The sequence below is a fragment of the Nilaparvata lugens genome, chromosome 3, assembly GCF_014356525.2.
Source record: "Nilaparvata lugens isolate BPH chromosome 3, ASM1435652v1, whole genome shotgun sequence".
NCBI lineage: Eukaryota > Metazoa > Arthropoda > Insecta > Hemiptera > Delphacidae > Nilaparvata > Nilaparvata lugens.
The window spans coordinates 63,735,508-63,752,979 of record NC_052506.1 but is presented as its reverse complement, the minus strand read 5'-3'; the positions used below and the strand labels follow the sequence as shown (position 1 = coordinate 63,752,979).

Sequence of the window (17,472 nt, the reverse complement as noted above, 5' to 3'; positions counted from 1 at the left end):
TACCCACTTGTTTCGGACGGCTGACAATCAATGGGCAATCATTCTCATTTTGCAAAAAGGACCTTGCATTGCAACACAACAAGGTCTATAAACTTTTTATAGATCTTGAACAAAACAAGGTCACATAGATAGAATGAAAGAATTCATTCTACTTTGTGAAACTTACAAGGTCTATAGAAGTCTTGAAAAGGTCTATTTGAAAGGTTTCTTTAGATCTTGGACCAAAAAAGGTATCTTCATACACCTTGGTACAAAATTATGAAGCTAGCGCTACCTAGCGATTATTTTCTGAACTATTAAACAACTCGCCACTCAGCTGTTCCTTCCTCGCAGATTGAACATAACCTCAAATTAAATCTTTATCCGTAAACAACATACAGCAGCACTTCAGTTTCTTTTTGTCGCTTCAATAATCATTTTCTTATCATCTATGCATGTTATTAGAAGTAAGCTGAAGTTTCTTCAATTTTGAATTGTTATAAGAATGGGAAAATCTTCCAAAGATAAACGTGATATTTACTATCGCCTTGCGAAAGAAGAAGGATGGCGTGCTCGAAGTGCTTTCAAACTTATACAAATTGCTGAAACTTTTGATATATTTCAAGGTGAGTGTTGTGATCTGATCCAATTTTTTTTTCTTCTCTCAAAATACAGTATTGGTGAGAGGATAACCAAGTTCTGTGAAATGAATAAGAAAAATAAGTATCATGTACATAACCTAACCATTCATTGGATAAGTTATATTTAGCCTTGTTCGACTTAAAAATTTGATTTGATTACCATAAAATTACTCCATGCAAATGATAACTTTAAAATTCATATTTGAGACTCTTAAATCATAGATTTTTGTTTCAAATCTATTCGTAAGTAGGCCTACCTTAGATAGGATAAGAATTGTCATTTCATTTTCATTAGGCCTACACTGTGCTGACAAAATTATGTCAGTTAACTGTGGTTAGTTTATTTATACCGTATCAAATAGAAAGTTCTAAAATTGATGTTATATTCTTGACTTTCAACGTAAATCGTAATAATAAAGCCTATACAAAAATTATTGGATCTTCAACATTATTGTATCCAATCGATGTTTTTGTCAAAATAAACTTTCTAAACACGAATGATTCTTTCTGATTTTAGAAGAGATAGGTAGTCAATAATCAATTCCAACTTAGGTCTTTAATGAATTTGAAAATTAACCTAACAAAGTTTTGAAAATCTTGGAGAAATTAGTGAGGTTTTTGACGCCATCAATCTTACAATGGTGGATGATGGATAAAGAAGGTAAGATTATAAAGTTTGAATTCTGATTTTTTTTTAGAGTCACTGTTCATTTATATTTCGTCCGTGAAAATATTTCAAAGGTTGTCGAATAACCTAGCATAAGTTAGGCTACTCATAACAAACATGTATGATGTATCCATTGCAATCAGAAATCCTGATAAATCTAGGGTGATCAATATAGAGCTAATTTATGTACTCATGTGAGCCAAATACCTATATTAGGAATACTCAATTCTGGTTCGCAGTTCCAGATATAGGCTAACTTACATAGTGATTTTCATATTAGATATAGCTTTCAAATTGTTTATAATTTTCTAATGCATTCTTTAGATACTTTCTGAATAGATCTTGTCCTACTCCAAGTCAATTTATGTAGGAAGATTGTCATTAGCCTGAGTAGGCTTCACAATGACTAAACGGCTTCATAAACAAATATTATCAGAACATTAAATTGATGTACAGTAATAGTCATTATATGGATGGTGAATGAACACACAATTCGATTCTTTAATTCCTATATTGTTGACAAGAACTGAGCTGATTTTTTCTTTCATTTTATTGTTGCAAGGTGTTACAAAAGCAGTTGATCTTTGTGCTGCACCCGGGAGCTGGAGCCAAGTTTTGGCAAAAAAACTTCGGTGAGTTTCAATAAAGTCTACAAAAATATATCATTATTACGGTAATATTTGTTTACAATCACAAAACTTCAATTTACTTGATTGTACAAACAAATTTCTCAATTACTGAATAGATTGTTGATTCGTTTTAGACTACAGTATTACCAGCTTCACTTTGTTTTAGTTTCTTGCATTCACATTTCTTTGATGGAAGGTTAGCGCCCTTAAAACTATTAATCTTTCCCAATGAGAATGTTGGAACTATCTCCCAGGAAAATACTTTAATTCAATACTAGTATCTATGAGTAAGTAGATTCTGTCCAATTACAATAAAACTTATAAAACACAAATTATAATAATAGTCACGTTCATTTTCTCAATTCACTCACTGTTAGTACTTTATTGAGAAAACTTCCAATTCTGTCATAATAAGACCTTTGCATTATGTTATAATAATTATATAATCAATATTTACCCTATCAAACAATAGATATTCCGAATCATCAAGGTAACTAAAAGCTGATTCATTGCATCCAGATAATTGTTTGCAGTAACCAATGTTTTACTGTGTCTTTAATATTCCTACAACTTAGCTTAAATCAACTTTCACATGGACTACCTAACTCTTCCAATAGTCGACAATCAGTAATAGTGTTAGAACTTTATTGTTAACTGATTCTTCCCATTGCTACAAAAGTAATTGTATGGTGACATGTGATGATAATAATGCTTTAAATATTTGAAAATATTTCATTCTGTTTGACAGTGAGAAACAGCCAGATGCTGACATCACGATTGTTGCAGTTGACCTGCAAGCGATGGCTCCACTGCCAGGTGTTATTCAAATACAGGGTGACATAACACAAGTTTCAACCGCTCAAGCAATAATTAATCACTTTGAAGGCGAAAATGCTGACTTGGTGGTCTGTGACGGAGCTCCTGATGGTAAGAAATCATTCATCTTCCGTTCTCATCTTTTTTCCTCTCTTTTACTATAGGCCTACTCCTCTATGTTGAGTATCTGCTGAATTGATTCAACATAGGTTTTAACTAGGTTGTAGCCTATGGGTCTTGAGGATTCAAAAACGTTCAACAGAAGCTGTAGAGTAGAGTCAAACAGGTTTTCAATAATATATTTTTCAATCAAAACTCACATTTTATTCACCAGATCTTTTAACTTGTCCTAAATATAAATTATAAGGGCTCTATTAAAATTCAACCTAGTCTACAGTTTGACGCAAACAGTAACAACCATTCAGCTTACGTTATATTTCTAATAAATACATTCAATCTAGGAGAAAATGTTTTTCCTACTCTATTTAGAAGCGATACATAACGTTACCCTTAATTAGCTAAGTAAAAGGTGCAATGTTCATACGTATCTTGTCATTAATGTCTCTAACCGCTACTGTATCACTTTTCTTAAGTACAGTAGCCTACTGTGTAAATTAATTTTCAACCGTAAATTGAAACTTTACATTTCAGTGTTAAGGTAGGGGCACACAGATCGTCATCAGACAGATCGGACGATTAGATTTGATGCATTATTTTCAATTGGAGTGCGCATACCTATCCGCATCGTATAGAGGTATGCGCACTCCAATTGAAAACAATGCATCAAATCTAATCTTCCAATCCGTCCGATGCGTGCTGTCCGTCCGATGTCGATCTGTGTGCGCCTACCTTAAATGGTCGCTAGAACTACCCAAAAACTTCCCAAAGAAATTATTACAAAGTAATCAGAATTCAGAATACATCACCACTATTTTCAAGGTTGGGATTGAAAGCATGCCTTTTTCATCCCATGAAAAACAATAATTATTTCGTAGAAAAATGATAAAATCTCACTCATATTGAGAACAAAAATTCCCAGAAGTATTTATTCATTTGTTAACCGTTACAAATCATAATTTACATAATATGATCAAGAGAGGTCAATAAGTACTGAGCCTAAAAGTGTCTTTCTCCTGAACTTTGATCAGTGAAAATTTAAAAAATTAATGGCCATGTCTTCAGTTTTCTTTAAAAGATGAGTTCAATTTTATCTCCACATAGCATAAACTAAAAATTGCAAAAATATTCTAAAACACTAAATGAAGTGAAAAATGCACTTACTATAGAAGTGACAATTGTTTTGACCAATAAATTCTAATTTCGATTTAAATTAATCTTCTGAAATCAATTCACAATCCATCAGCTCTATTACAATGCTAGTAACTACATACCGTACGTATTGAAATTCTACATCCATTTGGAAGCAATTCACAATCCATAATATAATGCTAGTAACTGCCTACTTACAACATGATATATGCAATCATCAGTTGATAAGTTAATATCGGGGGACCGAGCTCTGGAGTGTAAAAGCATAGAAATTTTGTAACGAAAGATTGAATTTATAGTTTATATTTAACTATTCATTTTCTCAGTCGTACAATTATTTTTATAGCTATATGAGGAGGCACATCAGGCCAAATCAAAATGCAGGTTAAGCTACTATCACTCATCAAAATAACAATTCATTCACACTTCAAAAAACAAACACATCATCAATTACAAATAGATATACTATGAATTCTATTTAGAATGATATGTTTGCTACAATATGTTAATATACTATTCTACACTAACAGCATCTAGTTACTATTTTGGACTTTCTGAAGTAAACATGTTTTCTAGAAAAAAAAGAAATAAGCGAAGTTTTTCTTGCTGAATTTTTCTTCTCGTGAGATCAGCTGGATGATCCCACACATGCACTCGTTCACTCTCTTCCATTACGGTATCGACAGACAACAAAATTTCCAGCTGTTTTCCCAAGGACGTATTTATCCTTTTAATGTCCTTCAGCGAATTATCCCATGGTTGAGACCTAGTGTAATCGAATTTTCATATCATAAACCTACTTTGTTACAAATTTCTTGATAATCGTTATAGCCGTTTTCGAGATCCGTTGAACATAAATATATACTCATATAACCACATAACCATATATATATATATATATATATATATATATATATATATATATATATATATAATATATATATATATAGAAATTGCTTGCTTAATATGATAGGATACAATACCGTATCAGTAATCATAACAATCCTTTTTCAAATTATGTCTAATATGTTGATGAACCAATGGATTTTAATGTATGTTGCAGTGACGGGATTACACGATATGGATGAATACATTCAAGCTCAATTATTGTTGGCTGCCTTAAATATCACCACTCACATTCTGAAGAAAGGAGGAAAGTTTGTTGCCAAAGTGTTCCGAGGTCGAGACATTAATCTGCTATATTCACAATTGAGACTTTTGTTCCCGAGAGTAACTGTTACAAAGCCAAGAAGCTCCCGCAACTCTAGTATTGGTGAGTTGTTAAATTTATTCATAAAATAAGCTATCTGAGAATTTTCAGTTTAAAGCTACTCCAAGCTAGTCATGTTAATTGAAATTCAAGCCACTGAATGACAAGGATAATTAGATCAAATTTGTCTGTTAATTATTAAACATTGATATTCACCATAATTCATTCAATTTTTCATTATTTCTACGTTTCTTCAGAAAATAATCATAATTCATCTTACGCATGAAATTGGTTTCAATGTCTTAGCCCTAGCCTTGAAATCATGGAGCAACATTCATATAAATTGATCGGTGTAAATCAATTATATAAGAGAATACAATACGGAAAAGTCTTACGGAGTAACTTATTTATCATTAAACCTTGAGTGCACTGGAACATAATTTCATTTCAATGGCTATAGTTACTATCGGTAATTGCAGTGCACACTTGTAAATCATACCCGGCTTGACCATGGTGTAATTTCTTGATCAGGGTTAGTAGAATCGGGCACCAATGTTTTGTTTTCATAACTATGTCCTAATAAATAATTCACATTTCAAAATTGTAGGTAATGCTTTGTTAAAACCGCGAAAATATACAGATGTATCAAGTTTGCAGATATACTGCTCCTAATAAGCTGTTTTCTAGAAAATCATATCTGTGAGCTGTTTGTTCTGAGTCTTTAAGGTTGCTGGTCATTCCCCATTCATCAATTTCATGATGCTCAAACAGCTTTGAGACTGAAATCCCGTAAACCTTCATGGCTGAGCTGCAAATTGAGTAATCAGCAAGCCTTGCTTGCATGGCAAGAGCGATGTCAACTGTTGGGAGCTGAGAATAGAGATAGGATCAACGGGTTTCTCTCTGCTTAGGCCTAAGTCATGGGTGCGCCTCAATAGAGTAAGGACTGGTTGCAGTAGGGTAAAAGCGACAATGCATAAATGGGGTCTTGCGGAGTCAGCAGATTGTGAGTGCGGTGAAATGCAAACGCTCTGCCATATTACTGATGAGTGCCCACTATTAGGTTCCCAACTGGGGCTGCAGGTCTCCTCACTCTTAGTCCAGATGCTATCCAGTGGCTGAGTGACCTGGAAGTACCGATCTAAAAGTTGTGTTTTTCAAGTAACTTAAATGTTTCAAATTTTTGACAAAGCTATTCAATTGGCAAGCATATAATTTTTTTTTCTTGGCGACTCTTTTCTAGTGAGGATACTACTAGATGTTTTTGTCCCTGACCATACGAATATAAATATATATTGCTGGTGTATGAGAATTATGAAAAAATATTGGTTCATTCTCAAATTTGAATTGGTCTATGTCATGATTTTATTCCTGAATTAGATTTTTGTCCGACTCACTACGCTTCAATAGACTTGCTTCAATCGACTTTAATAATTATTTTTCTATTCCAGAGGCATTCGTTGTTTGCCAAGACTATGATCCACCCGAGGGTTTCAAACCGTCCATGACTAATCCACTGATGGACAATTCAAGCTGCGATTGGTCAAAACTAGTTGGAGTCAATAAGGAGATAGTGCCTTTCTTGGCTTGTGGCGATTTGAGTGGATTCGATTCCGACATGACGTATCCCTTACCAGTGAGTATCATCATTTTATTTTATGCATTCCATATACTGTATGCACTAGGTTAGTCCAACAATTCATTATCAAACAAAATTTCCCTTATCACACATTAATTTTCATTTACTTCAATTTTGTCTTGTGCTTCAAAATCACCTCCAAAAGCTATTTCATCCATGTTTCAAAAACCTCCCTGCTATTACTCATTCTCAAATCCTTCTCAAATTCCTTTCATAAAGGATAAGAGAATATGAGGCGATTCCACAAGCTAATAATATATTGTAATCCAATAAGATTGGTGAATCCTTATGGGAATCTGATTAGCAAACACTATGATTCAATGCATTTCCTACTACTAATTTTATTATTAGTATTATTCTGGAACAACATTCAACTACGACCGTTATGCACCATCCCAGATCAAATGGAGATCAATTAGCAGTTAGTTTCAATCCGGAATATGCTACATGTGAACCTGTAATAGTGAGGTTCAAGTTATAATGGCAGTGTTTGATTAGCAATTGTACTGCTAACCTTGTCTATCATTCAACAAAGCGGATAGCCCTATCTCTTTCTCACTTTGCTGTGTTGCCAGATCGTCTTTTAACAATATGGAATTAATAATTCATTAACAAATTATTTCATCTTTATTATGAAATTATTGAAAAATATAATTTCTTGCCCAATAAAATATAATTGGTTTTTAAAACGATAATGAACAGTATATATTACATCAATAAACCTGTATCAGCTACCGTCTATAGAAGGCATTGACAAGACAGAGGATCGGCAACGTTGTTTTCCTATCTTTCTCCACTGCCATTTTAACGTGGATCTCACTATAGTTTAGCGTTCAACGTAGATGATGCTGTAGGCTGTAGGACATTCAGCTAGATTTTACTATAAAGAATTGGAGAATATTATTAGCACAGATTCCACTAGAACTCTAGCACTTATCCTAGTACTGATCCTGATTTTAGATTACAGAATTACTGATTTCTAAATAGAGAAATCATTCCGTCCATAGGATGGAGTAAATTTCACCATCATGTTATCTTTTCTCTATGATTTAACTCTCTGGAATGATTGAATGGAAAAGACTAAGAAATTGTCAAATTCTCTGGAATGATTATGATCCTATCAGTTTTTTGTCGTCTTCTATTATTATTGAACAGTCTAAATTAAGATTGAAAATAAGATGTGGATATTCCATCAAACAGTATCGATGAGAGGATAGTAATAGGAAGACAGAAATGACAGTCGTTGGAGGGGTGGTCGGGAGGTTGATTCAGAATAGAAGGGGATGAAAGAACAATGATCAAGGGATCAAATCTCTTGAGGAGTAGAGTAGATGTTGTCTTGACAACACTGTAGGCTTCCACTTCTTTTTCCCTTATTTCTTTCCTCTCTTTTTCCTCTCCCACTTTCCTTTTTGCTTTCTGCGTTATTTAACGTTACTCTCTCCCTCTCTACTGCGGATTCTAGTTCTATTCAGCCGTTGTTGGTGGCCGAATCCATTCGAACAACTGATTCCTGTGGGAGATTTTCTCTGATTTCTCCCATTTCCCCAATTCTGTTTGATTCAGCCCAAAATCTTTTCATGGAATTGAAATTTTCCTATCAATAGTCATGGCGAGTTACTTGCCTGTCCGGTGGGAACGCAGCCTCATCAGCCTAATAGACATTCAGTAAAACAATATTCTTGCAATTATCATGTACAATTTCAATTATTAGGTATTTCTTCTACAATACAATAATTAATTAGGCCTATGTTGAAAAGTGAACAGGATAAATTTTTCTATTCAGTAGTATCTGGATATTTTTGTAATTATTCAAATTCTTTATTAAAAAAAAAAAATAACAATCAAATACATTCCAAAAAGCAAATACAATATTGTTTCCTAATTTCTAATGTGTTCCCCATAGGCTACCCTGTGTGGGGACACTTGAATATATATAATAAAATATCAATATACAAATTTAAATATTATAACATGAAGAACATAATAATTGAATATGATATTATATTGAAATAATCAATATGTCAATTATAATCATTCTCGCACACATTCACACACACACACACACACACACACACACACACACCACACACACCACACACACACACACACACACACACACACACACACACACACACACACACACACACACACACACACACACACAAAACTTAAAATTATGTAAGGAGTAGTTGCTGTTTTTTTTTCATATTTAGTTCAATTTAATTCATAGTTAACGTATCGTTTTTTTCAAAGTGCTGATGTAATTAGACCATAAATCAATACGCGTTTTTGAAGAAAGAGACAGTGATTGAAATTTAATACTGTCTTACTGTTTACGCATACCGGACGGGATTTGTGAGCTCAATGATCTTTAATTGTTGCAATGTTCATGTCGTGTAATGTGTAAATTATACTCAATTTATACCTATATTAATTTAGTAAAAAAATCATTCGCGTTGTCTACTTGTAATATGAATCTCTTGATTTCTTCTCTAAATAACTGACGTGACGTTATTTTCCTTGTTGTTACTGGAAGTGAATTGAATATTTTTATAGCTATGTATTTGAAGTGTCGTCTGGAATGTTCTAATCTTGGTTTTGGGAGGTTAATGTCCTGTGAATTCCTGAGGTTTATTCTTTCTTTCATCTGTTGGATATCGAAATTATTTTCAGCTAAATTCAGCATTGCTTTGAATAGAAAAAAATGTCTCACTGGTAATATTGATAGTCCTCTGAAGAGCATCATTGAACTATATTGTTTGGGCTTATTACAAATTATTCTTAATATATGTTTCTGACCAGTAATCACAGGTTTAATATGAACATTGTATGCACTCCCATAGCATATTAATCCATAATTTATTCTAGAACCAATAATTGCATCGTATAATTGTAACAACACTTCTTTTGGTCTGAGGTAATAGAACTTCCTTATGTATGCAAATAACTCATTTTCTATCTTCTGTACATGATCTGACCAAGTTAGCCTACTATCCAATATGAGGCCCAGATACTTAACTGTACGTGCTTGTTTTATTGTTTCGCAGTTACACAATATATTTTTTGCCTGTTGCGCACAATCTAATTCATGGAAGTAAATACTAGCCAACTCCAGATTTGTGTTTTGAAGATTAAATTGTATTATATTGGATTTGTCTGTGTTGATAGTTAATTTATTTTCGCAAAACCACCACCTAAGGTGCTTAAGATCCATTTCTAATTTATTTTTAAGTTCTTAATTTGTTTTGGCCAAATAAAATATAACTGTAGTATAAAATATAGTCTACAAATGATTATAATCTTTCCCAGCAAGTCACCATCCGTCAAATCGTTAATAAAGACAAGCAATAAAGTACTTGATAACACTGATCCTTGAGGAATACCTATGGTAATTTAGTAAAAAAATCATTCGCGTTGTCTACTTGTAATATGAATTTCTTGATTTCTTTTCTAAATAACTGACGTGACGTTATTTTCCTTGTTGTTACTGGAAGTGAATTGAATATTTTTATAGCTATGTATTTGAAGTGTCGTCTGGAATCTTCTAATCTTGGTTTTGGGAGGTTAATGTCCTGTGAATTCCTGAGGTTTATTCTTTCTTTCATCTGTTGGATATCGAAATTATTTTCAGCTAAATCCAGCATTGCTTTGAATAGAAAAGAATGTCTCACTGGTAATATTGATAGTTCTCTGAAGAGCATCATTAAACTATATTGTTTGGGTTTATTACAAATTATTTTTAATATATGTTTCTGACCAGTAATCACAGGTTTAATATGAACATTGTATGCACTCCCATAGCATATTAATCCATAACTTATTCTAGAACCAATAATTGCATCGTATAATTGTAACAATACTTCTTTTGGACATAACTGTCTGAGGTAATATAACTTCCTTATTTATACAAATAACTCATTTTTTTATCTTCTGTACATGATCTGACCAAGTTAGCCTACTATCCAATATGAGGCCCAGATACTTAACTGTATGTGCTTGTTTTATTGTTTCACAGTTACACAATATATTATTCGCCTGTTGCGCACAATCTAATTCATGGAAGTAAATACTAGCCAACTCCAGATTTGTGTTTTGAAGATTAAATTGTATTATATTGGATTCTTCTGTGTTGATAGTTAATTCATTTTCGCAAAACCACCACCTAAGGTGCCTAAGATCCATTTCTAATTTATTTTTAAGTTCTTGATTTGTTTTGGCCGAATAAAATATAACTGTATCGTCTACAAATGATATAATCTTTCCCAGTAAGTCACCATCCGTCAAATCGTTAATAAAGACCAGGAATAAAGTACTTGATAACACTGATCCTTGAGGAATACCTATGGTAATGTCCCCGAGTTCACTCAACGTATCATTAATTCTGACCCTTTGACTCCTATTAGATAGGTAGCATCTTAACCAATCATTAGCAATTCCTCTTACTCCTGATAAATCAAGTTTTTTTTTAGAAGCATGTTTTTATCAATAGCATCATATGCTTTAGAGATATCAAGAAATAGAGCTGCACACTTATTATTAACACTAAAACTGTCATTTATTTTTGAAATGAGATTTTCAATTGGCACTTCTGTACTTCTTCCTTCACGGAAACCATATTGGTTATCACTAAAAAAGTTATTATTTTATAAAAGTTTTCAAGTCTAATCTTGAATATTTTTTCTAAAATCTTGTAAAAAACTGGTAAAAGTGAAAATTGGGCGGAATTGATCTATGTTTTTACAATTTGGCTTTTTAGTAATAGGTACCTATAACTACGCTGTGTTTGAACATGCTTGGGAATTTTCCTTTCACAAAACTCAGGTTTTCTAATTAGATCTAGGTTTTCTAATCTAATTAAATCGGTTAATTTGTTCAAATAATTCATGTAAGTTCTTTTAATCATGCTTGTGCCTATTCCATCAACACTTGGCGAAGATTTGTTTTTCAATTTTTTTCTTACACTTGCTACTTCCTCGGGATTTGTAGGGTGAAGAAAAATTGTTTTAGTTGGAGATTTGTATGGAAACCTTATTTTTGATATTCTAGCAGTCTCTTCCCTGGTTTGCAATGTGCTTTGTTCTAATTTATCATTCATTCTATTCACAACATTTAGAAAATAAGAATTAAACAAATTAGAAATTTCATTACTATCATGTATGCTATTTCCTTGTTCATCAACAATTAGTTTTAGTGGTTCTTTATTTTTTTAATCCTATTAGCGCGTCAATTGTTTTCCACGTCTTTCCAATGTTTCCCTGGCTTTCTCTAAACAGTTTTGAATAATAATATTGTTTTCTTTCTCTTAGTTTATTACATAAGTTATTTTTGAATGTATTGTAATTATATCCCTATCTCTGAAGAATTTTTTAATACTTTCTTAGAATGTTCATACAAGGTGCGGCAGAAAGGATGAACGGTTTTCAAAAAAGTAATATGTCGTTACCTATGCATAAAAAAACATTTATTTACAGAACAATATTCACATTATTTTACAATTTTAGAAAATCAATGTTTGAAAACAATATCTGACAGGTGACGGCCGTTTTCAGCAATACACTTTACAAGCCGCTCTCGGAAGTTGGATTGTACTCTTTCTAACATCGCCCTGCCAATTTGTTCAACTTCCTCACGAATTGCTCCCTTTAGTTCTTGAAGTGTACGTGGTTTATGGTGGTAAACACGTGACTTCAGGAAACCCCACAAGAAGTAGTCGCACATGGACAGGTCTGGAGAACGAGGAGGCCAATCAATGTCACCAAACCGAGAAATGATGCGACCACGAAAAACAGCCCGAGTTGCTTCCATTGAATTTCTTGCTGTGTGAGCTGTCGCCCCGTCCTGCTGAAACCATACTTGCCGGATAGGAATACGTTTCCTTCTTAATTCAGGAAGGAAGAATTCAGTGAACATCTGTCTATAACGTTCTGAGGTTACAGTTACAGTGGTCCCGTTGTCGTCTTCAAAAAAGTATGGACCAATAACAAATATACTGCTCACAGCACACCAAACTGTCACCTTGGGACTGTGTAATGGTCTCTCATGCATTAATTTTGGATTTTCAGCTGACCAATAACGATAGTTCTGCTGATTAATGGTACCATTCAAATGAAAATGTGCTTCATCTGCCGTAAACAAAATGATGTTTTCATTTTGGTCAAATATGGCCTCCATTCTCGAGCAAAATTCAGCCGCTTTACATAATCGCTTGTTTTATCGTTTCACAGTTACACAATATATTATTCGCCTGTTGCGCACAATCTAATTTATGGAAGTAAATACTAGCCAACTCCAGATTTGTGTTTTGAAGATTAAATTGTATTATATTGGATTTTTCTGTGTTGATAGTTAATTCATTTTCGCAAAACCACCACCTGAGGTGCCTAAGATCCATTTCTAATTTATTTTTAAGTTCTTGATTTGTTTTGGCCGAATAAAATATAACTGTATCGTCTACAAATGATATAATCTTTCCCAGTAAGTCACCATCCGTCAAATCGTTAATAAAGACCAGGAATAAAGTACTTGATAACACTGATCTTGAGGAATACCTATGGTAATGTCCCCGGGTTCACTCAACGTATCATTAATTCTGACCCTTTGACTCCTATTAGATAGGTAGCATCTTAACCAATCATTAGCAATTCCTCTTACTCCTGATAAATCAAGTTTTTTTTAGAAGCATGTTTTTATCAATAGCATCATATGCTTTAGAGATATCAAGAAATAGAGCTGCACACTTAGGCCTATTATTAACACTAAAACTGTCATTTATTTTTGAAATGAGATTTTCAATTGCCACTTCTGTACTTCTTCCTTCACGGAAACCATATTGGTTATCACTAAAAAAGTTATTATTTTTATAAAAGTTTTCAAGTCTAATCTTGAATATTTTTTCTAAACTCTTGGAAAAAACCGGTAAAAGTGAAATTGGGCGGAATTGATCTATGTTTTTACAATTTGGCGTTTTAGGAATAGGTATAACTACGCTGTGTTTGAACATGCTTGGGAATTTTCCTTTCACAAAACTCAGGTTAATTAGATCGTTTAATTTGTTCAAATAATTCATGTAAGTTTTTTAATCATGCTTGTGCCTATTCCATCAACACCTGGCGAAGATTTGTTTTTCAATTTTCTTCTTACACTTGCTACTTCCTCGGGATTTGTAGGGTGAAGAAAAATTGTTTTAGTTGGAGATTTGTATGGAAACCTTATTTTTGATATTCTAGCAGTCTCTTCCCTTGTTTGCAATGTGCTTTGTTCTAATTTATCATTCATTTTATTCACAACATTTAGAAAATAAGAATTAAACAAATTAGAAATTTCATTACTATCATGTATGCTATTTCCTTGTTCATCAACAATTAGTTTTAGTGGTTCTTTATTTTTTTAATCCTATTAGCGCGTCAATTGTTTTCCACGTCTTTCCAATGTTTCCCTGGCTTTCTCTAAACAGTTTTGAATAATAATATTGTTTTCTTTCTCTCAGTTTATTACGTAAGTTATTTTTGAATGTATTGTAATTATATCCCTATCTCTGAAGAATTTTTTAATACTTTCTTAGAGTGTTCATATAATTGTTTTTGTTCTTTTTACATTGATTGAGTAGTTGAAGAGAACCATCAAGCTTTAGCCCAATACTGTTTCACGCCTGAATCTTGAACAATCATTCCAAATTGAGGTTGAATACGAGTTTGGGTTTACCAAATATTCGGAGTCCAAATTCACAATTAACAATTCCAATCAAGCTTGATGAAAATGATAGCTGATTTGTATTTACATGAATCTACCATCTGATCTCATCTTTCACTCAATATTAACTCCCAATAATTGATAGAAATAAATTGTTATATCAATTATATATTTAATACAGTTTTTTGTAATTGTTTGTTTTGATTTTGCAGGCCGATGCAGATGGAAACTACAACTGCCTGATGCCGGTGCAAGGGCCGATCGATCCGCCCTATGAAGAAGCCATTGCTGTGGCTCGTGCAGGCAACAACACTTCTGAATAAACTTAGCAAGTACTAAGTAATAGCTGGTTCAGTGCATACAAATAACAACATTCATAAGGGTTTCATCAGCAAACCTAATCAATTATCTGAAGAAAGGTAATTGGTTAGAAATATTCCACTATCTTATGAAATCAAAATACCATATAGTTGTAAATGGTAGATTTCAATCATTTTCATGATTTTAAATCAATTTGTAACTGCTCAATATCTGTTCAATTAGCTATGATTTAAAACCAATATGAACCTGAAAATGGAACTATATAGCTCTCTGCTATATATTCTATACTTTTGAACTATAATTCTATCATATTCAAAAATATGGTATGGAAATCTAGCTTCTAAGTAACTTGAGGAGGAATTGTATTCTTACAAATAGCCTAAAAATCCGTAACCAAATGAAAAATTCACAAAAAGGTGAAAAATTAACCAGTAGAAACTACAGATACACATATTACACAACCAAGTGCATGAAACAAGTAACTTACCAATTGCATTGGGCACAAGCATCTCTGTAAAGCCTAATTTGTCGGCTATTCACTTACAGATTGTGATAATGAGGACAAGTGGTTATTACGCGATAGATATTATGTTGTATATTACTGGACATTGTTAAAGTTGTTATTAGTCTATTACTTGATTCATATGAGATTGGTATTAGACATTCCTGGTGGATTACTTATTACTATATTAATGCGGGGTTTACATTCCTTTTCCATAATTTTTGATTAAGTTTGATCATGCGAGTATAATGAAAAGCTTAATCACGTAATTTAACCTGAATATTTTTCTTGTTCATTGTTATGAAGATGAGCAATATTATTGTGCTCATCCATCGAGCCTACCAGTAATATTTTATTACTTCGACTCGTTTTGGCTTGATACTTTAGACCTGCTAAGAGTAATCCAATAGAGTTGATGAACATTCACTGAAGTCGCGTAGTCTGCGATCTTTCTCATATTTTTTATAAACATGTACTGAATTCTTGTGCCAATATTCGCCTACAAACTCATCGTCATTTACTTGATCTTTTTAAGTTTCTGATTTACTACTAAACCAGCAGAACTATTTCTCTCTGTGATTATCGTACTATTCTATAATTATTATTATTATTGTTAAAAAACGTCTCCTTTATTTCTTTGTACTGTTTTCTAATACTTAGTATTAGTTTATTAAGATGCTTGTTCCTCTTCATTTCATTAACAGTTCTCTTGGTTTCTTTATAGTAGTTGTACAACTACAAAAAATATATAATATATTTGTACTATTTGTATGAAGATATAATACTTATCTATGTAAATAAAATTGATTTCAAATATTATTTCTTCGATTATTTAACTTCATGTAGAACTCTACTGTATTTCCTTTCTTATTGAAAGTGCCATATTGACCAGTCTATAAAAACAAATTGAAATGTTTGGAACTCAATTTTCAATGTGAGTTGATATTGAATGAAAAAGACTAAGAAATTGTCAAAAAACCACAGATTTATTGATACTTAGAAAGACCGGTTTCGGTTATTACACCATTGTCAATCTCTGATAAACTCTTTCTCAATGGTGTAATAACCGAAACCGGTCTTACTAAGTATCAATAAATCTGTGGTTTTTTGACAATTTCTTAGTCTTTTTCATTCAATATGAATAATTACCACAATATCAACTTGAACTACACAAAAAGTGAATTGATATTCTCTGTGCAGTTGACAAGTACGCAACATTACTGTCGTTGGAATTTGATTCCTAGTTCTTTCCATTTCGATATATTTTGCATATTCCTTATCTTACTTGAATTAGCCTATTGTGGATTATTTGTTAACTATAATACATTTTCCCCAATTTATTCAGGCTCAGACTTAGTTTGCCTTAAAACAAATACCTTATGATATTTTAAACATTTTTCAACTATTTCAGGTAGAACTTAATTTCTTTCAAGCTTTAATTTGTTTTACTTAGTTCATGCTCGTCAATTATCATTGTTCTGTTATTGAACCTGTACATTTCACGATATTGACTTGGGTGCGATTAAAGTTCATCTGAGGTTTATTTTGGTCACATAAAATACACAAATCTTAACCGAATTCCTCTAATTAGTGGAAGGTGGAAAAATGCCCAAGTTTTCCCTTACAGAATGTACCCTATCCAATTTGGCCAGCTTGGCAAATTATATTAGAAAAAGGGATTGAGGATGGAGCTAGAAAAGAGGGCCTGGAAGAAACGTGAATTGATAAGGATCTCATTTTCCGTCTTTTCTCTTTTCATTCCGTTCTTTTTCAGCTTTTTATTGTCATCTGTTATTAAACAGAGCTGAAACGTAAGCCGGAAGCCGGATATGGTAGTTAGCTGTAGCTGTCGCGGTGGTAACAGTTGCTACACGACCACCGCCCTGCAACAGAACAAATTCTCAGTGACATCATTAAGGCGCTAAAAAACAAGGGTTGGACAGGTCTCACTAAAGACGGGGGTGAGGATGAGAAATTGGATCACCCCTCCTTCTCTTCGCAATCCACTTCCATGCTGTTTCCCCTCTCCCTGTTTGTTTCTCTTCTTCTTCCACCATTCCAACGTTTATAATGTCTTGGAATTGCAGATACTGCATCAAAAAGCACA

At 32.9% G+C, this 17,472-nt stretch overlaps 1 protein-coding gene across 1 annotated transcript; it reads left to right on the top strand.

Annotated features, from left to right (window-relative positions):
* The first annotated feature begins 282 nt into the window (after positions 1–282).
* Positions 283–16,177, top strand: LOC111063851 (putative tRNA (cytidine(32)/guanosine(34)-2'-O)-methyltransferase). The gene is made up of 6 exons (XM_039424314.1): positions 283–605; positions 1,850–1,919; positions 2,665–2,843; positions 5,065–5,274; positions 6,663–6,847; positions 14,755–16,177. The coding sequence occupies exons 1-6, from the start codon at positions 485–487 to the stop codon at positions 14,863–14,865; spliced, it is 876 nt and encodes a 291-aa protein (XP_039280248.1). The 5' UTR covers positions 283–484; the 3' UTR covers positions 14,866–16,177.
* Positions 16,178–17,472: the final 1,295 nt, after the last annotated feature.